This window comes from Abramis brama, assembly GCF_963993115.1.
Source record: "Abramis brama genome assembly, chromosome: 7".
NCBI lineage: Eukaryota > Metazoa > Chordata > Actinopteri > Cypriniformes > Leuciscidae > Abramis > Abramis brama.
In genome coordinates this window covers 23908285-23935290 of record NC_139969.1, presented here as the reverse complement: position 1 = coordinate 23935290, position 27006 = coordinate 23908285, and the positions used below count along the sequence as shown (strand labels likewise).

Genomic DNA, 27006 nt, shown 5'->3' with positions numbered 1-27006 from the left:
ATTTGAGTGTAAATGTGTTTTTAAACACTTTTGATGTCTTTTCTAGCGAGAAATAACCATTGAAGTAATAAAATATTCAGTTAGTTATCACCAAAGCTCAATCTATTTTGTTGTAGATCATTAAACCGTTATGCTGCATTAGAAGCCTGTCCGAAATCAGTTTCGTGAGGTACCTTTGTGCTCAAATGCTCCCTGCCAAGTCATTGCCTGAAAAAGCCGCAAGGTAACAAGTACTTTCAATCAAGTTTGATGTTTGGCCCTTTATAGTAAAAAAAGTTTACTCTGCATCTATACAAATAAGAAGTCCAAACTCTTGCAACGTTGCGCATATTTCACATTTATTTCACACCAGACAAAGTGTTAAGTGTCCACAGACATTAGAAGACACAGGTCCAACACTCAAACAAGTTGAGCACTGAGTACACTACAGCCCATTCATTATGGTATAAAGTGGTTATCAGCCGTGTGCTAGACCACAGTTGGGTTTATATACAGAGAAAATCAACAAATATTGAAGCAATTACAGTAGCTACACTTAGTTTATACTGAGTTTCTCTTTTTTAAGTTTGGAATATTTGGATGGATGAAAGAGGTTTATTCAAAATGATGCTCAGAAAGATGTGGTTCCATTGAGAGTGAAACAGAGACACTTTATCAACTACAAACCCTAAAAATCTTGATTATCTCCAATATATATGTATGCTGACAAAGTCCTGTTGAATGCTTCGTCTTCAGGGCATCATGTAAATGCGAACACTGAATGCTCATAGTCGACAGTGATCCTTCAAAGCGGTAAAATACGACTGAATCTATTATTTTTATGTAAATGCTACTCTTATACTGTATGGAGGTAAATGGAATACATTTGATACATTTCATTTAAAAGCTGAATAAATATGTACAGCATGCTATCATGTACATAGCATAATCAAAGACAGGAATGGGTAAAAAAAACGTCAGGGCACTGGGAGGTATGACTGTCAACATATTGTCCAAAACTTAATCGTCTGTCCCTCATTTACACTTCAGATCCATAATGTAGAGTCTAGAAAGGCATACTTATACTTAAACTTCTCCTTATGAAGAAACCGTTTTGAGAGGTGAAGACCAGAACCACTCAAATCTCTCAGATACATTCACAGCTGCTACAATTTGTGCTTTTTGGGTTGGCTGACCCATTGCACAAAACATCAATCCTCATGAGCAACATACTAAATGGCTGACTGACCAATAGCATGAGCCCAAACCAAACAAGAGATTTCTGAGTTCATCAGCATCTGGTAATACCTCTTTAAGATGTAGTTGTCATGACAGGAAACACGGCTTTTCTATACTTGGTATGCACACATCTTCAAGGGTGGAGCAAAAAACTATATAACAGATACACTTCTACAGCTGAGCTAAATAAAACGTTCTCTATATTGGGATCACAAAAGTACTTTTAGTAAAATCTGAGTTTATAGACTTTCTGTTTTATGTTGTAACACTAAAACTGGATCTTCTCTTACAAGATGTCGCCTCCCTAGGAAAACACCATGTAATAGGTTTGAATACAGATATTATATTATAACATGTAAGGCTGGGATGACCTAAACAAAACAGCTACAAAAGAGGAACTAAGCAATCAAGATACAGTGTTTCTGAACATAAACCTCCTGCATATTATTATTTGAAATGTGTGTTATAATGTGCACTGATGTATTTGCGTTCAGTGTATCAGGAAATTTAGCAACACCGCTCTCTAATTTTGTGCGCAAAAATAAGCTGATGAAAAGTGACCATTAAAGAAGCTGATTCTCTTAGCAGCAGAGCTCTAGTGCAAATGAACCAAAACGAACCTGGCAAATAAAGCTCATTATCAAAAGTGCAAGGTGAATTTTTTTTGTAGCACACTACAAAGAGTGACCTCCTAATAAATTATGTTTATAAAACATACAATGCTTAATAAATAAGTAAACGTAAAGATGTAATGTAAAAAAGACATTACAGATGAAAGCAAAACACAAACTAAACTTCTGTATGGGAGACGTTTTGTCATTTTGCGATGCTGATTTTTGTCGAAATAACAGACAATTACCTCTTTTAGTCTAAAATCCATCTCAATTCTATCTTAAGCTCTGCTTCCCTTTGAAAAGCGCAATGATCACGGCAGAATGATCAAAAGCAAGAGGCAGCTACTGAAGCCCAGGTAAAAGCACTTGACATTACTCTGAAGCAGCACATACAGAAACAGAGCATCGAGTCGAATTTACAAATGAATGAATGCCGTTAAGAGTAGGGCAGTGTCTATGATGCCGTTTTGCCATTCTAGCTTTTAGCTACTGTATGTTAGTGGGAAGTGCTAAATATATTTCAATGTTGTAAATGTACACTAAATAGGGCCTGAAACACACATAAACACACATTCTGTGAAGCCAAGCCCGCAGTCTATGGTTGGCATGGACAGACTGAGGGGGAATGCTGGGACGGGCAGGCAAGAGGCAGCTGTGATGACATGGGGACAGGGCACTTATAATCACATGACCTAATTACATCACTAAGGCCTGTTAGGGCCTTTTTATGGTTTGAGCCAGAGAAAAAAAAATTATTTCACATCCTCATCTGTCCTGATTTTCTTCTGGAAAGCTTAGACCTGTGGGGAGAGAGAGAGAGATTAGGAGAAATTCAGTGATATCAATGACCGTGACCACTTAGAGCAGTGGTTCTCAACTGCTGAGCTGCAACCCAAAAATGGGTCACAGGTCTGTTTGTCTAAACTAACTGTTAAATGTCACTATGACATTTTGGTGCAAATACATCTGTCTTTCTTGATAGAATTAGGCAGATGCCAACACAGCAGTGTTCATTTAGTATTATTTAAAGTGCCCCTATTATGCTATTTTTGAGGTTCCTAATTTAGTTTCGGAGGTCTCTGACAATAAGTTTACATTCATCCAAGGTAAAAAAAAAAACACTTTAATAATATACATTGCACAACAAGGTGTTGACCTTATTTCTCAGTGAGTCTGAAACCGGTTTGTTCAACAATGGCGTCGGTTTTTCCGCATCAATTCCAGAGCGAGTCCTCATCTTTTTGAAGTGCAGGCAAAGTGGATTCACAGCACTGAAAACAGCGTCTTCTTTTCATGTCGACAACACAAACCAAACTCTTCCAGTCTCATTTACAACTACAGTGTTTGAGGGCGGGTCAAAGTAGATGTTATTCGCAGGCAGCCAATAAACATCATAGACTGGCATTATTCAAATTTATTACATTGTTACGTAGCTATGTAACAGGAAGTGAGACTGGAATTGCTGACGTCTCATTTCGGCAGTTCAGAATCGATTCTGTCTTTTAGGAGACAATAACGTTCACAGCTATATTACACACTGCATGAAAGTAACATTTGAAAAAAGCATAATGGGGCACTTTAAAGGGATGGTTCGGAGTAATTTTAACCTAGGGTCCTTTGCACCATGACCTCAAGCCAAACACCCCCCAAGAAGCAGTACTACCCTACAGTAGTACAAATAGGTTCTGTACTCATAAAACGAGGCATTGGAAAGTTTGTAAGTACATCAGGAGTTTATTTAAATAACACTTGCCTGATGGCTTATGCTACCACTAACGCGGACGTCGAGGTCACTTCCGTGATTTGGGAAAAGCCTGTAAAAGTCCTGGTAGAAAGCGATGCATAAGGATGAAGTGTAACGACGCCCAGTTCCAGGAATGCACTAATATTTTGTTCGTAGTTACAATTATTAGTTAACACTAAGTTGTCACTAAGTTAACACTTCAGAAAAAAATCTATTTTTTGGGGGGATACATTTCTATGGAGTGTTAAATTCACTAGCTTTTCCATTACACTTGTGAGTTTTGCAAAGGACTTTTACGGGCTTTTCCCAAATCACGGAAGTGACTTCGACATCCGGGTTAGCGGTTAATAGTATTTATTCATATTTAGAATTTTTTATTTGATTTAATTTTAGTTTTTGTCATTTTGTTTTGTGCTTTTAGTCATTTTAGTACTTAAACTTATTTTATTTCAGTGAGTTGCCTATGCAACATTTCACATTTATATATATATATATATATATATTTTTTTTTTTAATGGAAGTTTAAGTTCTCAACTAAGTATTCAACTAATATAAAAAAATGATTTTATTTCAGCTGTATTTTCAATTAATGAAATTTTTTTTTTAATAATAACAACAACAACAACACATGTTCAACACAGACAGGTTTTGACATAAAAAACTGCAAGGTGAAGGCAGGTTTCATAAAAATAAAAAAAACTAACATTTTGAGCAAAAACCTGAGAAAATCACGTTTTTGTTAAAGACTATATCCAGATCGGATTCAGAACGATAATCAAAACACAGATTGAGTAGATCGAGTACATCGACACCCCTAATGCTTGCACAGTCATATACCTAGTCCTGGGTCGACATTTCATTCAGTAACATTAGGCAGTTTTGATTTATATGCTTTTTAATGGTAATGATTGTGTTATTTTACATAAGCATATAATTACATAGATATCGCTTGTTTCTGCATCTTCTTCGCATGTGTTTTGATCAGGAGATTCAGTACTCTTTCAGAAGATGCGTAATAGCGCCCACTACCATATAACAGTGAAAATTCTGTCAATGTCAGGGAAACATTTTCTCACAAACGACGGATAATTCTGTCAATGGCGGGGGAAAAGTTAAGGGCATTTTTTGTTTATTTTCTGCTTTACAAAGAAATTTGTTATTGTTTTGGGTTGCTACTTAATGTCCAATGTAAAATCTTGAAAATCCTAAAGCAAAATTAGTTGAGAAGCACTAATTTAAAGTGTTACATAAAATTAAAGAGAGACCATTATTGAATGAAGACTTTATATGTGGTGTTGTGACTGTGCTAAAGGAAAGGAAATCACTGAATTTATTTTGAATACCTGATAGTTCCTGCCAGCAGTGGGTTGAATGCGTACAACCAGTCATGCATCTCTTTGTCATTGCCTGCTTGGAGGAGAATGCTGCGGTGCTCAGTGCATACTGAAAAAGTGTTAGGAGCCTGGAAACAAAACATCACATGGGTTAACAAAATCAGCTGACAAAAAGCTAGACAGCTATAGCTAGCTGACCACTTTCCTCAGTAATCATGTGTATAATGTCATTAGATGAGGAATAAATGGCTCTTACCCTCAGCATGGTCTGCTTATCTTCGCTGTACTCCACCTGAGCAGAGGACAGGTTGATGACGGCTCTCTCCACGCAGTCTCTCTCACTGCGGTACAGGTAGACATAAGGCCGTCGCACCACAATGTACCGCTTCACCCAGCCACTGGTGTGTGGCTCAAGAAAGTGTAGATAGCCTTTCTTTGACACAATTGGGCTGCAGTCATAGGAAAAATTATAACAGATGTATAACAAATTATTTGCAGGGCAATCAATAACATGATACATTAGGATGTTAAAGGAAAAGTTAAGGACAGTGAGTTTTTCTACTTGCTGTAAATATATTTAATTGTCTTTAGTGCAACTTTAAAAGAACAGTTAGCACTAAAGTACATTTTAGTTACATATGTTTCATTATACAATTCAACAGTGGTCTTGGACTTTATACTGACACCTAGTGGTGCGGATGCAACGTCATACATAAGCAAAAGTTTCAGTTATCAGTACCATTGTAGAAATATTTGCATACATATTTTATTCATTTTGCAACTTAAAGTGTACAATATGGACCCTTTTTCATAAGAAAAAAATGTTTTCATATTTTCATTTTTATGAAATTGAATTTACATTTATAACACTATTGTGTCATATTACCTTGTCATTAAATTACTGAAAAGTAGTTAACACTGCTATACAAGTGTTTATTATACAACGGCTGAGAAAGTGACGGCAACTTTCTCACTTCTGACAAACGTAATCAATCTCTCAATATTTTTTATAAAGTCATATAACTTATAACTACATATACTTAGAACTACAACTACAACTTACATATAACTTAGAACTATCATGGATTTTTCTTTTGTTACTAGAGCAAATAAGTTATATTTTTGACAACCTCCGCTTCTAAGAACCCTGGAAATGTGAAAAGGGTCCATTGGGACAATTAAAGAGATAAAAGAAACATGTGATCATGTCATGTGATCTCAACATGGCAGCCACTATGTAAAAAATGGTTTCCAGGCTACTGATACTGTATGACTCTAATGTGAATGTACATTATTTTACTCGTACGAGTACTACTTCTGTTGTAAAACTGGATGGAAAAATTTATTACAGAGGCTTTGTTCAAACTGCGTACAAATCTGTTTTGTTTTTCTAATTGATCTTTAGGTCATTTTGCAAGTGATCAATCTGATTAATTTGTACAGATAGTTGAAACTGATGTAGATACACCAGATATAGCAATGATTTAAAGACACCCTGTGGTGAAAACCAAGTTTTTAACATTGTTTATATGTCTATGTGGTGTTTTTAATATGCTTTAATGCAAACCATGTGCAAATTCATAAGTCAACACCATTGCTGAGTATTTTCACCTTAAAACTGCAGTGAACCAAAGACAGTCTCAAAAACACAGTTTGAAATCATCACAGACTACCTTGTAACCAATCCTGTCACGAGGGGGGCGGGGCTTTAGCATTTCATTAACTATTCTCTGAAGCAAGGGAGTCTCAAGAGAAGGTAGGTTTATCCTGGTTTATTTTTCTGTTGATACGAAAACATTTAGCAATATAGCAGGTGAATTATGTATAATGTATATTACGATGTTATGATGAACTATATGCCTTTCTCCACTGGAGTTCTGAGTTGTTCAAAGCATTTCTAAGGATGCTGATTATTAGAAGGCAGCTGTCTGACTCTTGAGATAGCGAACGGAAACATGGTTTGTGTAACGTTAGCAACACATTATTAGCTGTTTGATAACGTAGTCAAGCAAAAGGCTAATCATATTAATTACAGTTATGTGTCCGACGTTGTAAAGAGCGATTCTATTGTGCAGCGTTTACTTCCGTTGAGCGAGTGGATCTCTGAACTGGTGTGAGTGAGTGGAGGTGGGGCTTTTTTTCCCTTGCTTTTTACCCCCTCAGATACCGCAGTCAGATCCCTCAAAAAGTCAAGTTAAATTTATCCGACAGACTGTTTGGGGTGCTACCTGACACGAATCTCCTGGATGTTCGGGATGAAGGCACAGCTCCTGTGTTTTCTCTCTATGGGGCTGAAGGGGTCGAGATCAGGGCTAGAGGCACCCGAGTTAGCCTCAGCTCCTCTGTAAAATCACACAGAACAAGAAAGTCCTGTTAGAAATAATGTATTTAAGGTGTTTTGAGAGTGAACAGACAGTACATAATCTGATTCTCAGAGAACTCGTATTAGACATACTGTACTGTGATCATATTTATGGCTGGAACAACGTGTCGAAGTAATCACGTCGATTACACACCATTTATGTTCATCCCTAGTCCCCTGTATTTTTTCACCCAAAACAAAACTCTACAGTACATGCTTATGGCTAGTATGGCAGCGCTGCCTAACACAGTTGTGTTCATACAGGGAATGTTTTTTTTTACAAGTGCAACAACCCCATTCTATAAATGGAACTGACACCGGCACATTTTCAGGACTCACAACCACATTCTCGACTAATCCGCACTGAATGAACAGAACCTCTGCTCTCGGTTACTAAGCATTTTAAGTTTTTGTTGGTTGTTTATATCTGATGAACTCACGCCTCGATTGGACTCGTTTTTTTTTATAACATGCTGTTAATTGTGATAAAACTTCCCAATGTTATGGACATTGCCATTTTTGATACTGTTGCTGAAAGTGCTTGCAAATCCTAAAAATGTGCAGGCTCGTATAAAGCGGCACAGCCATACTTGCCATTAGCATCTGCTCTAGAGTTTTGTTTTGTTTTGTGTGAAACATGACAGGGGATTAGGAATGAACATAAACAGTGTATAGTCAACGTAATCGATTATGTCGACGCGTCGTTCCAGCCCTAATCATATTAGAAGGGCACTCTGGGTTTTGTGTTGAAAATACACTGACCTGAGGTCTGGATTGCCATAGTGACTGTCCACCAGTGATGGGCAGGTGGAGGAGGGTGTCAGAGTGCTCAGAGGTGAAGAAGAACCATCTCTTAAAAAGGATGCGGACATCTCTGACAGCTAAAAAAAAAAAAGAGAGAGAGAGAGAACCACCAAATGATAAAGTGGGCAACACATTAAAGTGTCTCACATCATATTCCAGAAAATGCCATGCTTACCCTTAAAGCATCTATTACACTAATCATGCTGCTCTACTCTAAATGAGTAAACGAGAGAAGTGAAGTGAACACAAATTCTCTTTAAATGACAAAAGGACTGCTAAATGAGAAAGAGAGATATAGGGAGAAAGAGAGAGAGAGATATCTGGTCTGCACGGGCGGGAGGATGAGGCAAGGTCTGTATGGACACTAGGGCAGTAAATGCTCACCTTGCTCTCACTGAGACTGCTGCTCACCTGGCTGTACTGCCTGTTGAAGGTGTGCATGAGCAGTCGCACACACTGAAGAGAGGAAAAATAGGAATAAAGTACATAAAGTTTTCATTTAATATAACAGTAACAGTAATAAAAACATATCTATCCATCCATCCATCTATGCAATTTTGCTTCTCAAATAAATTTATCTTGTTTGGGAGATGATATTTTACTGCAAATAAGAGTAATTAAGAAAAATATTTATTTTTGCAGTGTTTGCGGAGTTGTTTTTGTGCAAAACAGTATTGGCAAATATTTTATACTTTTATTTGTTTTAGTCAAACTGGACTTGTGGGAATAGGCTATTAGTGTGACATTATGTAGATATGTAGCTGCAGACGATCACCTTGGCAGCCAGCTCCCTTTGCCTCTCGTTGGGACTGTCCAGACCCAGACTGACTACCGGGCTGATCAGGGGGCTGGAGGCCTTAGGTGAGTCCATAAGGTCTTTGCCACAGAAAGAGTCCTGTCCCAGCAGCAGAGATGCTTCTAGCTTCTCTCTCAGCAGAAGGTAATGCCTGGTCTTCTCCACCTGTAAACAAACACATACCTCAGAGTCATGCACCTGACTGAAAACAAAAGTCAGATTATAGCCAAGATTAAAAGTTCTTAAACATTCAGATGGACCATATTGTACCTCTTGTAGGAGGCTAAGTTTTTCCAGCTCCCACTGGTGGTCCAGGATGAGGCTATCACTGCGGGGCCTCCAACCAGCAAGGTTCTCCTCTCCACGCACATACGCCACTGAGGTGTCCAGCACCCGTCTGCGCCTCCTTTGCATACCTGCACCATCATGGTCAAAGTGGAACAAAAAAAAGAAACAAACAACTGGGTTAAATCTACAAATATATAAATATATAAAAATGAGGTTATTTGTCTGAATTTGTACACAATAACTTACCAGGACTTCCAATGTCAGCCAAATGGCAAAGGCTTAATTCGTACACTCCAGTCACACGGTTACTGAGACACAAAAGACCACCGTAGTGTTTAACAAAACATTTAATTCTGCTATTGCAGTGATAATTCAAGTGAAAAACTGTTTTCAAATATCAAGTCTTGAGCATTAAAGATTCAAAATGGTGCATTGGTTGATTTAAGATCAATTTACTCAACTGCAGAAAGAGGCAAGCAAACTTTCCTCACCTCTCAGATGGCCTAAAGGCACCAGTGCTGAAGAGGTTTCGAATGGAGCGAGACGCAGGAAGTTTAGCGTCTCTGGAGTAGAACACCATGCAAAAATCCTTAGTGATGACAGTGGGCTGAGTGCAGTTCTCCATCTAAAATTATAGCAAAAACTTAGTGGAACATCTCATAACCAACTAACAGGCATACATTTGAATTCACTATTAAAATTAAAAAAAGCTATACTTGTGATTGTGTTGATATTGCTTTTGATGAGTTCCAAAATATCCCACATTGATTAAATGTCATAATTTGATAACTTTATTGTGGGAAAAGGTTGAGTTTTCCTCACCCCAAGATAGGCAGAGAGGGTGATGTAAATTTTCTCTCCATATGGAGTGACACGGTTCAGCAGAAGGGAGTTGTGCATGGAGCTATCCCATGCTGCCTCAAAGCGGTAAAATGTCCTGAAAAGTAGGAAACAGCTTAGTGAATTATATCAGTGCTTAATTTTTTTCTTTATTTGAACAATTTTGAAGGCTTAAGATTGATTACAATAATAAAAAAAACTGTACTGTATACTGAAGGGTAAAAAAGCATACCTATGGTCAATTCCCAATGACACTCTGACAGGAAACATTAAATTACCATGTTAGTGAATTACAATGTTGTTATTTATTAATTTATATATATATATATATATATATATATCAATAAATTAGAATATTAAGAATATAATTCATTTAAATACTTTTTTTCAATTAACATCAAAGTTATGAAGTTTTAGTGTTGTTAACACTTTAATTAGTAATTAAAAAAAACTGTAATTGATTCACATACATTGTTTAAATATTTTGGTATCTAACATTGCCAATTCAAATTTTTGAAAACATTTTATTATTTAGAGGTACTGGAGGAAGGATCTCACTTTACATATCAGTGGTGTACCTGTCATCATAAGATGGTCGTATGTAGCTTGAAGACAGGATGTTGAGGGACAGGATGTTGGGGTCAATGATAGTCTCATCTGCCTCGGGTGTGTTACGGATACGCCCTAAAAAAGAACAGATGTGATTGCTGAGTCATCTGAAACTCTACCTGAACATAATAACATCTTCATTTGTCCTCAATGCCAGCTGGCGTTTAATGCGATAGAAGCCAGAAATTCTGATAAATAATTTTTTAAGAGAGAGAGAGAGAGAGAGAAAAAAAGTAGCATTTTCTAACCTATGACGAGCTCTTTAACCTCCTTCCACTCAATATCGTTGCCGGTTTCATGGGCTATAGTGACTGTAATTCTCCTTTGGATGCCCTGTGGAAAATGTGTCAAAGGTGAAAATCTCTCATTTCAATTTCAAACTATACTATTGTTCAAACCTTTGGGGTCTGTAAGTCTGTAAGACTGAAACTAATACAAGGATTCAGCAAGGATGTACTGTATTAAGGATATATTTCTATTTCAAATAAATTCAAATAATTCAAATTCAAATAAATTCAGAATCTTGAAACAAGTATCACCGTTTCCACAAAAATATTAAGCAGCACTAACACAGATAATGTTTTTAACATTGATAATATGAAATATTATCCAAATCGGTATATTAGAATGATTTCTGAAGAATCATGTGACACTGAAGACTGGAATAATGGCTGCTGAAAATTCAGCTTTGACATCACATGAATAAATTAAATGTTTTATATATATTCAAATACAAAACAGTATAAATTGTAATACTATAACGATATTACTGTTTTCATTAATTTTTGATCAAATAAATTCAGCCTTGGTGAACTTATTTTAAAAAAAAGTTAAAAAAATCTTAACAACAACAAACTTTTGAACGGTAGTGTAAATAATATATCATCTGTATTACCATTCATTGAGTTGTTAGGGACAGAAAGATGGATTCTTGTTTACCTGATGCAACAGGAATGTACCATGGCAGGGCATTCCACCCCTGTGATCAACAACAGCTGGGATGTAGCTAAGAAAGTACACAAATAGGTACAAGGGTTACATAACATATGAATAAACTACCATACATACAGACTTCAATGAGTAACTTACTAGGCACTGATATCCTACAAGTCATGAGTTTATCAGATACTCACTCCCCGTTGGCCTCCAGCTCACAGATCTCAAAGAATGCCATAAGGTCATATTTGCAGTGACAGGGGCCAGCGGTGGAGCGTGCGAGTGTGCTCAGTTTTGTGGCAGGCACTGGGGGGAGACAGAGGCAGAGCTCAGACATGGACAGACCACAAGAAATAGTCAAGAAATGAGTCAAAATATCAACTCACCTGGCTTTGACAAAGGCATAACCCTAGGGAACTGCCTTCTTGTTGGACGTAATGAACTATAAGGAGGGAAGATTTTAGCTGACATTTTAGGTGACTAAAAATAAATATAATAATAATAATCTAAAAAAAAAGTTGCTCACCTAATCAAGTCCTTACAGAGAGGAGGGAAGGGCTGTTTCTGGAAGTGGCCAAATACCTCAAAAACGATTGGCTGACTCTTGATGTATTCCACAAAAGACTTGGTGACCTCTACGGATATCTGCAATAGTAGCAAACCGCACATAAATAATTTATGTTTGCTTTATTTCTAAAATCTGAAATATGGTTGAATTACTTGATGGCACAAAGGTTGTGATTACATTTTGTACATGGTAGAATCCCAGAGGAGGCCCTCGGCCGGTATTCTTTAATGGCTCAGTGGAAAATGCCTCGTCATGCCTATGAATAAAGCTGGAAAAAGACAGGGTGGCTGAGACAAGATTGCATCAGATGTCTTGCAAGTTTCTTGGATCAGCGTTTGCAGAAGCGTCAATCCCATTAAAAACTGAGAGGGAATGTTATTTTCGAGTGGCAACTTTCACAAAAACAGATTTAAAAATTAAGCAGCATGTTCATTTATTTATTTGTTTGTTTTTTTAAAAGCGTTTGTCTAAAACACTGTGGCAGAAACATGCATAATCTGCATAAGTGTTTGCCTTTCTAACCATAAAATCGGTCAGCTACAACAATGTGCAGCACAGTTTTTTTTTATGGAAAGCCCTGATAAATCTATGAATGAACACCAATTACTTGGAATACATCTACTCACTTGAACTGGCAGAAGATATCTGCATACTCAGCAGAGATACTGGAGGCCTGAAGCACTGTGACCCTAAAGGTGAAGTTGCTGCCGATTTTTAAGTGCTGAAATGATTTTTCCTGAGCCACATCAAGAGGACATTCCAGAAAACCCTTCAGAGGACTGTTAGGAACATCAGGAGAAGCTAGATGGAGCAATGCATGAGAAAAACAGATCAGATTAGAATACAAACACTTACTTATTTACACATATACCACTACTTTAACAGTGAATTATCACAGCATGATTATTGTGCATTTTATTTTATGTTGAGGCATGCATAAATTCATCATAATACATTGTGCAAAATGTATATCAATCTCTAATCAATAAATGAATATTATTTTTTTTACCAGTATTTTTTTTTTACTTATTACCTGCACAGGTGTTGTTGTTGACCTCATCAGCATTGAGCCCCATCTCTGAGTTTTGTCCTTCTCCTTCTACGATGCGCAGCTCCTCTTGAGATGTGTTTGTCCCAGCGCTGCATGTTTCTGTCTGGAACTGAGCAGAGAGAAAAGGTTGATGGTTTTACTCTTGATGGTGTCTCACCTTCTATGAAAACAATTTAATGCCTGAACGTCCAAAGCCCTACTCAAATATTGAGATAATAATTGTGAGAATGAACAGTTACATAAAATGACACAACCAACCTTCTCAAATTGTTGATCCTCAAATGAAATCTTAGCAGTTCCTGATTGTCTCACACCGGAGCCATAATCAGGAGCTTCTTCATCGGCTGTGACAAGAAATAAAAGATTATGGCTGAACATTTAATCAGTACAGGGGAAAAGTGGGACAAAGTACAGGGGGCCCAGAGCTTTTTGGAGGGCTGATCTGTATACAGGGACCAGAAAACTTAGCAATGCCATGTAAGGAGTTTGTACATGATTATATGTTATCAACATTTTAATATTTATTTATATTTAATTTATTTATGTTTTGTCTATCATTTTGGTGAGATACAAAACACATCTAAACATAATTAGGACCAGAGGCAACAAATTATGAGAAACAAAATAAAACAAAATCCTATATTCATAAAACACAAGGAATTAACCAATGAAATAAGAAAACATAATCGGTCTGAATACTGAGCCTTGTAGTACTACTTTATAACAACAACAAAAAAAAACTTTGAACAATATTGATTAATCAATTTTATTTCCAGTTAATTTTATTTCCAATCAGTTTAATTTCTGTTTGGAATCTGATCAAAATAGATTTGTCAAAGCATCGTGAAGATGATCTTACCTGATATGGCTTGTACTGCAACTCGGAGGAACCCCTTGACCTCGCCTTTCTCACTTACAATGGCCACACGGTGCACTAATGGCACAGGGTACAGCAGATTACTCAGATACACAAATGCCCTATGAAAGAAAAAGGAGAGGATGATGGGAAAAAGGTAGAGAGCCGAAGAAAGAAGAGGGTTTTGAGACAGTTGATGGGGTGAAAAGAAAAAAGAGGGTTAAAATTAATGGAAAAAGAAGTTGGGGAAAAAATGTCAGTGAAGATCAACTCAGCCACACTGCCACTAGACAACACAACATCAGACACAAAAAAAAGCAACCAAACAAGAAGCTGCTCCAGCGATAGCTTAAAAGTGCCCTGTAGGTCTGCGGTTCATCTGTGAATACTTTATTATAGCCCCCATTCTCATAAAATGATACAGAAAGCGGTGATAGCGAGGGTTTTGGTCTCTGTGGAGTTTGGTGAAGTGTTTCAAGAACATGCATATAGAGGAGAACTGCACCACAAGCTACTTTACACTATAACTTTTGACTGATTGATTGTCTTAATTGTCAAGTCATACTCACAGGTGAAGATTTGCATTGTCACACATCTAGATTTTATTGATGTTTCAGTAACTGATTGAAGGATTAACTACAATTCAATGTCACAATAATGTGTCTATGAAATCCCTGGCATTGTATGCAGTCAAGTTTGGTGACAGATTGGCCTACAAATTCAATAATTCACTTCAGATCTACCCTCTTGATCCCAATGTATTGCTGGACGAAGCTTAACAGGCAGGGGTCAAGAGTGGCAGGAGGCGTGGCCAGAGGGGAGGAGCTTACAACAAGATTGGTGAGGCGCAAATACAGCATGCTCAGATAAACAAAATGTTTAGTGAGAAAATAAACTCCAAATTTGGCTTGTTGGGCCAAATGCAAACTGGAAAGCAAAAAACTGAAATGACATTAACATACATGAATTTGATCGCCATCAACTTAAAAGAGAAATCAAAGTCAACACACGTCACAAATCTTGTATGTTGCATGTGTGCAAGGGAGTGAGAGTGTGAGAGCCAATCCAAAACCCGATACAAATTTTAGCTCTGGCATGCCTGATTGAAACTGCTGTAGTCGAAACCAGCTCTTTCATCTTGAGCGCTGTAGCTCTTCAGAAAAAACAATCTGCTGATTTATACCGATCACAGAAACAGCGAAATTCTGCAGAGAATGCCAATTTCATTTCAGAAAAGAGCAGACAAAAATGTATTATGCTGCCATTCAATGCCGTATCTTTCAAAACAGGGCAGAATTGATGTGATTGCCATTTTAAACACTTGCATATTAATTTAGTACTGTAGAGCCACCCATGTTCAAATTACTTCAAACGCGGAAAAGTTGCCCCTTGTAACGCTAAACATCCATTAGGGATCTGTCACCAGTAGTCTACTGTGATTTTCACAGGAAGTATCTTCACTTTGCTATTCCTTTTGTTCGGTTTCCTCTCATTCAGTTACTGAACACTTCAAATACCATTGAAATGGCCTATTCAACACTGTATGCCACAATTTTAGAATATCAATGCATAGGAAAAAGGTAAAAGGGTTGTTGTCCAAAACATGTAGAAAGATGTATTAAAACTTCCTTCAGATCAGGCCAACAGTTTTACACTTTCAAACTCAAATCATGTAATCTAGAGAACTGTGAATTGTTATTATTTTTTTACTAGTTTTATTAATAAATGGATATGTATATTGTTGACATAATGCCATTGTTATTTATTTATTTAATCAATCTTGGCAACAGATATTGTGACCCTTGCCGGTGCTGTTCATGTGTTTGATGCCCTGGTAGGAACTTCTTGTAACAGACCCTGTTGTCTGTATCTCAGTGTGAAAGAGCTAGTTTCCTCTGACAGCATGCTCCTGAAACCTCACCAACCTTCCCACTAAACTGAACAGAGGCCAGCGGTCGTAAAAGGGGTCCTGGCCATCGCTGACACCTGGGCAGTGCTCCCCCACACCATCCTCCTCCTCCTCCTCCTCTCTCCCAAGCTCTGAGCCAGGGTCCTCCAAAAAGATCTCATCGTCCAGGTCCTCCAACTCCTCATCCTCCACCTCGACTTTCCCATAATGCCGCTCATCGGCAAGCTCGGTTATGTCAGAGTCGGGGTCGGAGAGGGTGGGGGAGAGGGTAAGGTCACTCATGCGCTCGCTCATGCACGTGTTGAGAATGGGAGTGCTGGTGCAGCCGGAGACACGGGAACTGGGTTAGTACAACACACGTGCACACACTTGCTCACATGTAAGGCATTGTTGTATGCCAGCATAAACCCAGCCATGAGTCTCCAAATCTGTGTTCGGCTAATGATCTAGTGTGTTTGGTAAGGAGTGTTCAAGCTTAGGTTTAGCATTTGGATTGTCTGAATATTGAAAAATCAGTGCAAAATTGCTCACTGAACGAAGCCTGCACATAGCTTGCCATTCCACTCAAAAGTGAAGGAATAGTGCAAATCATAGGCAGTTTCCAGTCTTGTACAGTGGAAAAACCAGCATCCACTTGACACTTTAGAGTTGCACAGCATACAGATTGTGCTTGACTTATTGATTACTTACCGACCAACCAGTCGGAACCATGGAAAGCGGTCATAGAAAGGGTCACCACCGGACATCATATGATCACAGTCCTCGACTGTCGTACTGGGTACCTCTGCTGCTCGGTCATACATTTCTCTCATCAAATCCAGTCTTTGTCTGCAGGGACAATAGTAAAGCATCAGCAAAAGCAACAAAACATACTCTGTAATGTTTATCTGCTCTGTTCTCTTTATTTGCTCAGTTTTTAAGCATAAACCAAAAGAAAAAATAAGTCTGAACGTGCTTTTAAAGGGCCCCTATTATGGAAAATGAGCTTTCATGTAGTGTATAACATAGCTCTAAGTGAATCCTAACATTCTGCAAGGTTTTAAATCTGAAAGTACACCGTATATATAAAGTTATTGTCTTTCAAAATTAAGAGTCGACTCTGAGTCAATGAAATGAATTGTTTTTCAAACCAGTCATAAGCCGTTTCGTTGTGACGTCAAGACGAAACATTAGCATATTGCCCGCCCACTTATTGCGCACGCAGACACCAGGGAAAACTTGAACCTCAAACACTGCAGCTGATTTCTGTGGATACTGGACAGCATCATGTCAAGAAGACGCTGTGCTCTACAATGTGAGCTAAAGCCAGTTTTCAATGCCAAAGGACGAGCATGTGAAGAATCAGTGCTTAAAATTCATCTTTTCCACAATACCACAGCAGTATAATCCTAAACTTTTGCTGTGTTCCCTTTATTTTACTGTCGACTGCTTCTCAAATCTCGGAGTTCAATGCGGGATTCACAAACCGCTTGCTCTTGAAAGATGGTGTCCAAAATACTTAGTTTTGAGTTTTATATTGTGTAGGTCTTCTGCTAAATGGCTAACTCACATTATTACTGCCTTATATTACTGTCGGTAAATAAATTAGTACAAGTAAAATAATCGGTTTGTTGATGGACATGTTAATGCTGATGGTGAGGAATTACAGTTGCAACATAATGTACCTCAAACTGAGAAGTGTATCACTAAGAAACGTCCTGCTCGAGTCTTCCTTGTGATGGAGGTTCGGGTTGAATAACTAGTTCTTCCAGTGTTTCAACATGGGACTCGCGCTCGCATTGATATGGTAAAATCGCAATAGGGGCACTTTAAACCCCATTAGCTTTAGCCTATTAGCTTTGAGATCATCAACATACTAGTCTACCCCTAAAAGGTGAAATTAACTTTTAGTAGCTATAAGAATTAAAAAATGTACAATATTTATCTTCTAGGAGAACATCAAAAATGTTGATAACACATTCTGCACATGGTGTATCTGTCACAATTATATTCTGTCTTGTCTGCACCTGTTCTTGTTAGTCCCTGATTAGTTAACCTTCATCCACCTGTGTCTAGTAAGTTCCTTCGTTTACCCTGTGTATTTATTCTCCCCGCTGTTGTGTCCTGTTCATCTGCCTGTGTACATTAAAGCTTTGTTATATTTTGGAATCAAGCTTTGTCTGTCTGCTTTTCTGCAATTTACATATCTAATTTTTTGTCTCATCAAATGCTTTTTACCAACTGCCTCTGATTAGCAATGCAAATTAATAGTTCATAGCTATGAGGTAAATTCAAGGGAAAATTAGATCTTGTTTGAGATCTTGAGTGCTGAGGATGTCAACAAGCTACAGGCCAATCATAATTTTAAGTAGTTCAACTACAGCCAAGCTACTCAATTGAAAAATTGAGTTAACAAAAAAATAGCAAAGAAAGATTTTTAATAGAACAATATAATCCTAATCCTTTATTTAATCTAATATTAGGGGATCCTAATAATCCCCTTACATTGAATTGGCTCTATCACTCTCTCTCCTCTCTCCACCTATAGCTGGTGTGTGGTGAGCGCACTGGCGGCGTTGTACTGTGGCTGCCGTCGCATCATCCAAGTGGATGCTGCACACTGGTAGTGGTTGAGGAGAGATCCCCTGATATGATTGTAAAGCGCTTTGGGTGTACAGTAGTACATAAGAAAGCACTATATAAATGCCTCATTCATTCATTCATATCTTTTTAATGCATACACAGATGATATATAATTTAATCAGATAAGTATTTAGCTAGTGCAAAACAATGAGGGTTGTTAAACTCAAAGATGCACAAGGAATCAGTGAATTGTTTATTTACATGAACAGTCTGAACTACATTCATATGATATCTTTGAATATATGTTTTTTTTCATGTTACACCACTTCTGATGTAAAAAGTAGCTCATTACTGGAACAGCGACGTACCATTTTGAAAATAGATGAGCTACGTAGTTAGTAGCGGCGTCGCTGCTTTTAATTGGTCATTTACTCCTGATCAATAACTACAGGGCAAGACTTCACTCTTGTGGCCATATTATGTATATTTAATCTCACTGCACCTGAGTTTGTCCAGGGTCCAGTAGTGTGTGGCACCATTTTTCTGGTCCTGGACCTCTACCGCTACAATGGTGCGAGGAAATAGCCTTTTCTCCCTGTCTTTGGCTATGCTGGGGGGCAGGAGGTCAGAGGGCAGTGGGGAGTACAGTGTGTCCGTTAACAGCACAAACTGAAACTGAACCTACAGAGCAAAAAAGGAAAAAATATTATTTTTCAAAAGTTGGACTGTAACTTATCAAAAAAAACAAAACAATGAAATACAATGATTTCATACAATGATCATCAGGCTGACCTCAAATGATTTCAATGTACCTTTTTTTTCAGCTCCACACTAATGGCATTAGCCTCCTTGAGGAAAATTGCATTTCCCCAGAGCAGGTCTCTGAGAGAGGTGAACTGATAGAATCGCCATTTCCGGAAAGCCCAGAGAGCCAGTTCTGTCTCCCGCTTTGTCCATGGCACTGCAGGATCAAAATATGAACCCGTTTGAAATGAGATGTCTCAGAAGCATCTAAACTTTTTCACAAAAAAAAATCTGTGATCTACAAATTTGCTAACTTGTTATTGTATTTGATATATATATTAATCAGATGATACCCATGTTATTCAAACTGTTTTACCCACCTTCTTCTTCTGGTTCCTCCTCTTCCTCTGTGGTTTCTGGGTAATATCTGGAGTTGACCTGCCTCTGAAGAGCTTCCAGCTTACTCTCATAGTCCTAAACAAAAGTTAATGTTACATATGGTTAAATTGCCAGCTTCTTCCGGTTTTAACCAATTATAGACTAATTAAGTTCTTACTAGTCTAAAATGTCTTACCAGTCTCTGTTGTTCCAGAAGGTTGCTTGCTTCTTCTCTCTCCTTGCGGTACTGGTCCTCCAGCTCCTGTAACCTGTAAATGATGTAAGCATCAGAATGAAGCCACAAAAACTATATATTGTACCTGGAATTAATCATAGTTTGGTTGGTTTGCTAGTTTTATTTGGTTTATCTGGTGTTTTTAGATGGGCTGTTTGTGCCTTTTGATGTAATTGTCATGGATGATACAAATTCATGCTGTTTTAGAACCACAAAAGGGCTAGTGACAGAAGTGCTACCTTTGCTCCATCTCTTGTTTCATATCAATGCCTTGTTTATCCAATAGCTCTCTCTGGGCAAAGGCCCAGTCCACCGGCTCCACAGGTGTGTCTGCACACGGGGTCCTCTCCCTCTCTTGCCGTGCTTGCTCTGGGTCATTGAAACGGAACACGTGGCTCTTGCCCATAATGATACGGTTACCTAAGATTACAGACGGAGTCACAATCTGGGTCTTACAGGCACCAAAAAAGTGTTGTTCATCAGACTGAATCTGTTTTTAGCCTGGAAACTTAAGAGCTACCTGATCTGAGAACAGTGGGCTCTGTCACTCTCTTGCCGTTAACGTAAGTCTCTGTTCCCTCACAGGGCTCCAGGACCACCGTACCCTCTCCTGAGGCATTTGTACTACTTGTAAAGATACAGTGTTCATCTTTAATGAAATGGCCACTCAGGACAATGTCCTGCCGACTGCTGGCATCCTCACGGCCAACCCTGCAGAGGAAAATACGGAGGCCATATGTCAGAATAAAGGGAAAAAGATACAGATAGAGAAATGCCATGGGAAAATACAAAATAGATATTGGAAAAATCAGATATTGATTAATACTAATTAAAATTCTATTATAATGATAATTTAATATCAATAAATCTGAATTTTTGATATAAAAAAATATAGGTAACACCATATTTTAAGGATCCATAATAATGTGGTAGATGTGGTAGATGTGGATCAACCCACCAGTAGTTAATGATTAACTGAACATATAGTACATGAATATTAGCCATTATGGAGTAGTTAAGCATGAACACACAAGAAATATCTTTAGGAGTACTGTATTACTAGCAACTTATCCATAATTACTGGTGAATAAACTTGAATATCACTCAATGAGTGCCATACAAATCAATAATTAATTTGGATATTCTTTTCACTTAAGAACGGTGGGTCAAATTGTCTTTATTACACAATTTTAACAATTAATTACTCAAAACTGTAAAACTAACACTAATTAAACATAATCATTAATATTGTTCAGTTCACTTAATAGATGGTAAATCACAGAAATATAACATTATGTGAATCACTTACTACACAAAGGGTGGGTTGAACCAATAAGGATTAAGCTTAAATTCAAGGTTTATCTAATAATTCTGTGCACCAAACTATAAACCTTTTTTTAAAATAAGCAGGTTTACATTTAAACCATCATTTTTATCCTGGATTTAATTTAGGGTACAACGGGGCTAAAGGCACACCTCAACAAAAATGTGCTTTTCGCTACTCCCATAGTGTATGATTGCTGAAAAAATATACATGTTTTTATTAAACATTGATGGAGCAACATATTTTGGGTAAAAATAAATCATAAATGTTGTTTGTTTTGTTTAAAAATCTTATACATATACGAGGTGGCAAGGTGGGCCTTTTTATATATCTGTCCACAGAGACTGTGCAATGTCTTTGAGGCTCCCCAAAGGTCCAAGGGTGAAAATCTTGGTTGTAAATAAACAACATTCTTACTTGGTGATTCCATCTTTAATGTAGTATAGTAAGCACTCAGACATTAGTGGATCTTCATTGAGGTTGACCAGGTGTGGAGTCTGAAACATAAAGAAGTGCTCGTTGAAGCATATGACTTGACTAGCTTCCTTTTAGAATACACTAAACAATCCTCTAACCTTCTTTGGTGAAAAGACTCCAACAGTTCCTCCATCTTCCCTCATCGCCACACCCATTTCAGCTAAAAGTGCCTCCCTAATGACAATAGATGACAATAGAAGTAACTAAGAAACTTGAATAATTTCATACACATAATTTCAGACACATTTCAAGATAAAAGCCCTCCCAGGGATCTCCAACCTTTCCATTCTAATGCCCTCTGTGCGGCGAAGCTTCTCTTCCCAAGTTTCATTGAGTTCTGCGATTATCTTCTCAGTTGCCTAGTTGGAAAAGAGGTCGACATTAAAAAGATCAGCACTGGCCCTTATAAATTTATCAAACCATCCATCCAATCATCCCACCACCCTCTCGCTCACCTTCAGCCTCTCAATGGCTTCCTCGCTTCCCGGGCTGAACATGATCCGGTCATGCAGGCTGCTGATGGAGCCAGCTCGACTGGACAGGGCAGAGAGAGAGGGGGAGGGGCTCATCCCTGTCATGGCATTGGTCACTGTGGAGAAATCACCCCTTTGATTGACAGCCTGGATGCTATTGATATTAGTCTTGTAACTGGATAAGTCTGGGCAACAAGTGGGAATGACAGGTTGGAGAGTCAAGGGAGAAAATTGAGGTAAGAGAAAAAGGAAAACCATGGAAACAGAAAAGAAGGGGAAGGAGGAAGAGTAGAAAGTGTCAAACATAAAGCTCAACAACGAATTAAAAAGGTTATAAAGCTGCAGGGCGCGGGGTAGACGGCATCAATTTGAGGACTTCAGACGTTGTTGTGTGTCAGTGTGTGAGCGTGTGTGTGTGGTTTTTAAAAGTAAATCAGAAGATCAAAAACATGATTATTAATGGATTTTCCCCTCATGCCTCAAATTCATTGGACCATGCTTGAGATAATGAGCATGGAGATGAACTGAACACTCAATGTAATATTGATCTGTGACTGCACAGAACTACATGCCTATGCTTTACATAGAGGCAAATTTCAAGCAAACCTTTAGAGTGCCTCTGGACCATCAGAGCAGCAATGTACAATTATGTCAGAATAATACGTTTTATTTAAACTGATTAGATAAAATCACACAGCATAGACTTTGGTGGTCCAGAGATTCCTGCTTTGGTTCTCGCAGGAGTCGGCAACATTACGAATTGGTCAATGTTGGAAGACACATGAAAAGGACAGAGGATTTATGATTGTTATATGATTGTAATATTATTTAGTTGTTTATTATAAAATGTTGAAGTCAAAGTCCAAAATTAACACTCGTCAAGCAGCAAATATGGGAAAAAATAGTCTTTGGAGAGCAAATGTTGTATGATCTGAATCTGAATTGCAAAACAAAATAATATTTCAATATTTAAATAATACACTCACTGACAATTCAGATTAAAGGCATGCTAATTTCCTATAAACCTCCATAATTCCATAAAGTGGCAATATTCCTCATATTAAAGGTTCACTCAAAAATAAAAATTCTGTCATTGTTTACTCATCCTCATGTCGCTCCAAACCTGTATGACTTTCTGTCTTCTATGGAGCACAAAGGGAGATATTCTGAAGAATGTTGGTAACCAATCAACATTGGACCCCATTGTCTTCCATTGGGAAAAAATACATTTCTCACAATAGATAGAAGAATATAGAAGAAATTAAGCCATATAGGTTTGGAATGACATGAGGGTGATCAAATAATGACAGAATTTGATGAAATCTTAAATAGCGATCTCTTTAAGCCACCAAAGCAAAAATGTAAGAAAAATCATGATGTATCAGACAAATCAAAAACTGACCTGTGCAACCTTAATAAATGTATATTTCCTATGAGTTGCGCAGTCCAGTTCACAGCGCTGCATGGGTGACAAACTTTGGCACTGATTTGTTTATTTTTGCGCTCAAAAAATATGGCTTTATTAGAAATAAAAAATTATAATAAAATAAACTTAAGAAAAAAAAAGTTGCCGACCCCTGGGTTATTGTAAGCTGTGAAGCATTTAGAGTGCCAAAATACACACATTTGAGAGCAGACATCCCAGGAGCTTGTGCCCGATATGCTGAGAGAAACAGAGAGAGAAGACAAATCCTTCAGACACATTCCTAGAGCTGTCTGACCCTCAGGTTTCTGATAATGTAATTGTAGAGAATATTTGCTTTTCTAGGTTCATTGTCTTGGCAGCATTTGCATTTTAAATTCAATTTTAAGAAGAGTGAAATGTTGTAACTCCTCTGTTTGAAATGCATCACAAGTGACTCACTCTCAATGATGTCTCCAAGACCCTGAGCATAGAGCAGATCCTTCAGACGAGCCACCTCTTCCTTCAACTCGCGCACCAGGCGGTTGTTGGGGTCTTCGTTGATGACGGCGTTGCAACGGATCTGCTTGGCTCGGTCAGCATATCTGTGGCAGTGATATTGCTATTAACTATCCAAAAACAGCATCAAAATGTCCTAAATAGTCCAGTATTTAGAATCAAAATAAACTGGTATTAATCACAACTCATACTGAACACTTACATCAGCCTGGAAGAATGGCTTTTTACCTCGAAAAATTAAATAACTTAAAAATAAATAAATAAATTCTGTCATTTTGTTCAAATGTGTTGTTCAAATCCTGTATTATTATTTTTATTCAATGGAACCGAAAAGAAGAAATGTAGCATATTCACACATTTTCTATACGATGAAAGTGAACACCTTTACAGCAACATTATCCATATAACCAAGTAACCAAGACTTGCACACTGAGTCCAAAGTCTTCTGGAATGATTTGTTTCAAATATGTTTATGGTGCTTTTTAGTCATTTTCAGAGCTTGACAGCTTCTGGTCGCCATTTACATTCATTAAATGGACGAAAGCTAAACTTCTCTTCCTCCTTCCACAAACAAAAGTCATATGAGTTTGGAATAACATGAGGGTAATGATCATTGTTTTCCATAAAGTGCATTTCTTGTCACATACCGAAAAAGTGTGTAGTATTTCGTGACTCTGTTAGTCTAATATTAAGTAATGCCTTTATGGCATCATGTTGTTCTTACCTGAGCGTGCTGAGTGTCTCATCATAGTTAATATCAGCAGGGCTTAGAGCTGCTACCATGGCAGTGCGAGAGTTACCTCCTGATAAATGAAAAACATTGTGACCTTCAGGAAAGTTTTTATTGTTTTTGGACCATACCACAGTTAAACTGACCATGTTGACTGCAACATGAAATGCTTTAATTGATGGAGAGCAATTATTATTTTTAAGAAGGTGTGTGCAAGGTGCATGAAGCCTCGTACCAAGGTTTTCCCTCAGCAGCCATGTCAGAACTGAATCTCTGTATGGAATAAAGCTCTCAACTTTCTTCTTCTTCTTGTTCTGTAGGGAGAACAGAAGCCATAATGTCAATTGTCAAAGCTACAGCCATAATGCTTGATTATTACAGATAGATTCAACCGATCCTCACCTTGTTTGGTGCAGAGTCCTACAAAACAAAAGAAATATTTGTAAAATGTTTACAGATCTTTACTTTTCTTTTAACATCATTCCTATTTAAATTGAAAGAATTCTTACTATCTCGGCCAACGCAGAGATAACTTTGCCCAGTGTTGTTAAAGATTTGTTGATATTGGCTCCTTCCTAGAAAAGGGACAAAGCATGCACATTTAATGGATGCACTCATCTGAAATGACACATCTCATGAAACTCTGTTGAACTTAAAGTGACTCACCTTAAGTCTAGTGCCTTTAGCTCCAGTAGAATCCGCCCGCTCACTCCCTGCCAAGTCTACCAAGCTGATTTTGCTGACCTGTTTGAGAACGAAGATGTTGTGTCTCAGAACAGTAAAGCGCTCTAATGCACATACTGTACCAGCAAGTTCAGCAACTGTCAAACTGCCAACATCCATCAGTGATGTTCGAACTGCAGGGAGTCCACTCACCGACTTTTGCATTCTAGTCTATTTCTGATCAGGCAGTCACATATTCTCATATAGAACAATGCTAAACACAGCTATACATGGAGGCCTGGTGGGAAAGGCTGAAGGAGAGGATGCAGTACCTTTTCAGACGTGTTTTCTGAATCACTATCATGTCGTTTCTGTGTGAAGATGATGTTGAATACAGCATGGGAGCGGCTGCTGGTCTCATTCATGTTGGTGGCCGCCACAGTCCTGCGAATGAACAGCATGGTAAGCGAAAGCGATGCAGTGGTGAATTGATTTGTTCAATTTCAGTGCTTAACATAAATACATTTTCTTGCCATTCAAATACAAAGTAAGGATTTGTGCTTCTTCTAGATAAGTACAACTTTCAACTTTTTTACATTTAGGCTCTATACCCTCAAAATGATGTGCAGCAATACACTGCCAATCAAAAGTTCGGGGACAGTAGTATTATTTGCTTTTAAAAATAAATGAATAGTTTAATTCAAAAGTGACAGTTTATAATGTTTATAATGTTACAAAAGATTTCAAATAAATAAATGCTGAACTTTCTATTCATCAAACAATCCTGAAAAAAAGAAATGTATCATGGTTTCCACAAAAACATTTAATGTTTTCAAAATTGATAATAATAAGAAATGTTTTGTGTGCAGCAAATCAGAATATCTGAATGATTTCTGAAGGGTCATGCGGTACTGAAAATATATGAGTAATGATGCTGAAAATGCAACTTTGCCATAACAGGAATAAATTACATTTTAAATCTATTCAAATAGAAAACAGTTATTATTAAATTGCAATAACATTTCACAATATTACTGTTGTTACGGTATTTTTGATTAAATAAATGCAGTCTTGAGACTACTTTCAAAAACATTCAAAACTTTTGAAGGGTAGTGTAATTCAGAGATGCCCCATACTGCACTTAAATTTGTGTCACCTGGCCTTGTTTCCAGAGTCCATCAGGTCCTGAATGTCATTGTAGGAAGTAACAGCCAGTTTTGATAGGTCCTCCACATACGGCCCCATCAGAGGATGCTCTCGCACACGCAGATTCCCTTTGTTCTTTGGGTTCAGAAGGTCCCGCACACGCTCACAGTAGATCTCCATGTAACTGACCTGAAAAAAAAAACAGAACAATTTTCACTTGCTCTACAGATTCTGTTAAGAATGCAATTTATGAAGGTGTTGCTCTTACCTCAACTGAGTATGACATGCTGTTGTCATTATCGTTATTAAACTTGGTAAACAGGTCCTCACAAAGCTGTCACAGAGAGATTAAGCATTGAGAAAGTTTTTCCACAAACCTGGAAGCATCTGAGCTATTTGCTACAATATCAAAGACAGTGATAAT

The 27006-nt window shown here is 37.8% G+C and overlaps 1 protein-coding gene across 13 annotated transcripts in view; it reads right to left on the bottom strand.

The window, feature by feature from the left end:
* Positions 1 to 313: 313 nt before the first annotated feature.
* kif1ab (kinesin family member 1Ab) overlaps positions 314 to 27006 on the bottom strand; it is a 31978-nt gene continuing 5285 nt past the window's right edge. Inside the window, exons 5-49 of one of the 13 annotated variants that reach the window (XM_084120510.1) lie at positions 26851 to 26916; positions 26593 to 26771; positions 25769 to 25880; positions 25440 to 25517; positions 25283 to 25348; positions 25176 to 25193; positions 25009 to 25087; positions 24768 to 24846; positions 23987 to 24129; positions 23747 to 23785; positions 22105 to 22307; positions 21929 to 22008; positions 21748 to 21823; positions 21590 to 21669; positions 20369 to 20559; positions 20088 to 20268; positions 19810 to 19882; positions 19616 to 19709; positions 19304 to 19452; positions 18994 to 19172; positions 16620 to 16757; positions 15946 to 16245; positions 14024 to 14142; positions 13423 to 13508; positions 13147 to 13273; positions 12740 to 12914; positions 12291 to 12381; positions 12072 to 12190; positions 11932 to 11987; positions 11743 to 11851; positions 11549 to 11615; positions 10858 to 10942; positions 10579 to 10684; positions 10233 to 10256; positions 9983 to 10097; positions 9652 to 9785; positions 9407 to 9468; positions 9143 to 9288; positions 8852 to 9037; positions 8461 to 8532; positions 8035 to 8153; positions 7139 to 7252; positions 5167 to 5359; positions 4920 to 5038; positions 314 to 2632 (exon numbers count right to left, since the gene is read on the bottom strand). In XM_084120510.1, coding sequence (XP_083976636.1) covers positions 2590 to 2632; positions 4920 to 5038; positions 5167 to 5359; positions 7139 to 7252; positions 8035 to 8153; positions 8461 to 8532; positions 8852 to 9037; positions 9143 to 9288; positions 9407 to 9468; positions 9652 to 9785; positions 9983 to 10097; positions 10233 to 10256; positions 10579 to 10684; positions 10858 to 10942; positions 11549 to 11615; positions 11743 to 11851; positions 11932 to 11987; positions 12072 to 12190; positions 12291 to 12381; positions 12740 to 12914; positions 13147 to 13273; positions 13423 to 13508; positions 14024 to 14142; positions 15946 to 16245; positions 16620 to 16757; positions 18994 to 19172; positions 19304 to 19452; positions 19616 to 19709; positions 19810 to 19882; positions 20088 to 20268; positions 20369 to 20559; positions 21590 to 21669; positions 21748 to 21823; positions 21929 to 22008; positions 22105 to 22307; positions 23747 to 23785; positions 23987 to 24129; positions 24768 to 24846; positions 25009 to 25087; positions 25176 to 25193; positions 25283 to 25348; positions 25440 to 25517; positions 25769 to 25880; positions 26593 to 26771; positions 26851 to 26916 — 5070 coding nt within the window. In that variant the 3' untranslated portion in view covers positions 314 to 2589. The remainder of the gene's footprint in view (positions 2633 to 4919; positions 5039 to 5166; positions 5360 to 7138; positions 7253 to 8034; positions 8154 to 8460; positions 8533 to 8851; positions 9038 to 9142; positions 9289 to 9406; positions 9469 to 9651; positions 9786 to 9982; positions 10098 to 10232; positions 10257 to 10578; positions 10685 to 10857; positions 10943 to 11548; positions 11616 to 11742; positions 11852 to 11931; positions 11988 to 12071; positions 12191 to 12290; positions 12382 to 12739; positions 12915 to 13146; positions 13274 to 13422; positions 13509 to 14023; positions 14143 to 15945; positions 16246 to 16619; positions 16758 to 18993; positions 19173 to 19303; positions 19453 to 19615; positions 19710 to 19809; positions 19883 to 20087; positions 20269 to 20368; positions 20560 to 21589; positions 21670 to 21747; positions 21824 to 21928; positions 22009 to 22104; positions 22308 to 23746; positions 23786 to 23986; positions 24130 to 24767; positions 24847 to 25008; positions 25088 to 25175; positions 25194 to 25282; positions 25349 to 25439; positions 25518 to 25768; positions 25881 to 26592; positions 26772 to 26850; positions 26917 to 27006) is intronic. The other 12 variants (XM_084120519.1, XM_084120515.1, XM_084120517.1 and 9 more) reach the window with 12 other exon arrangements.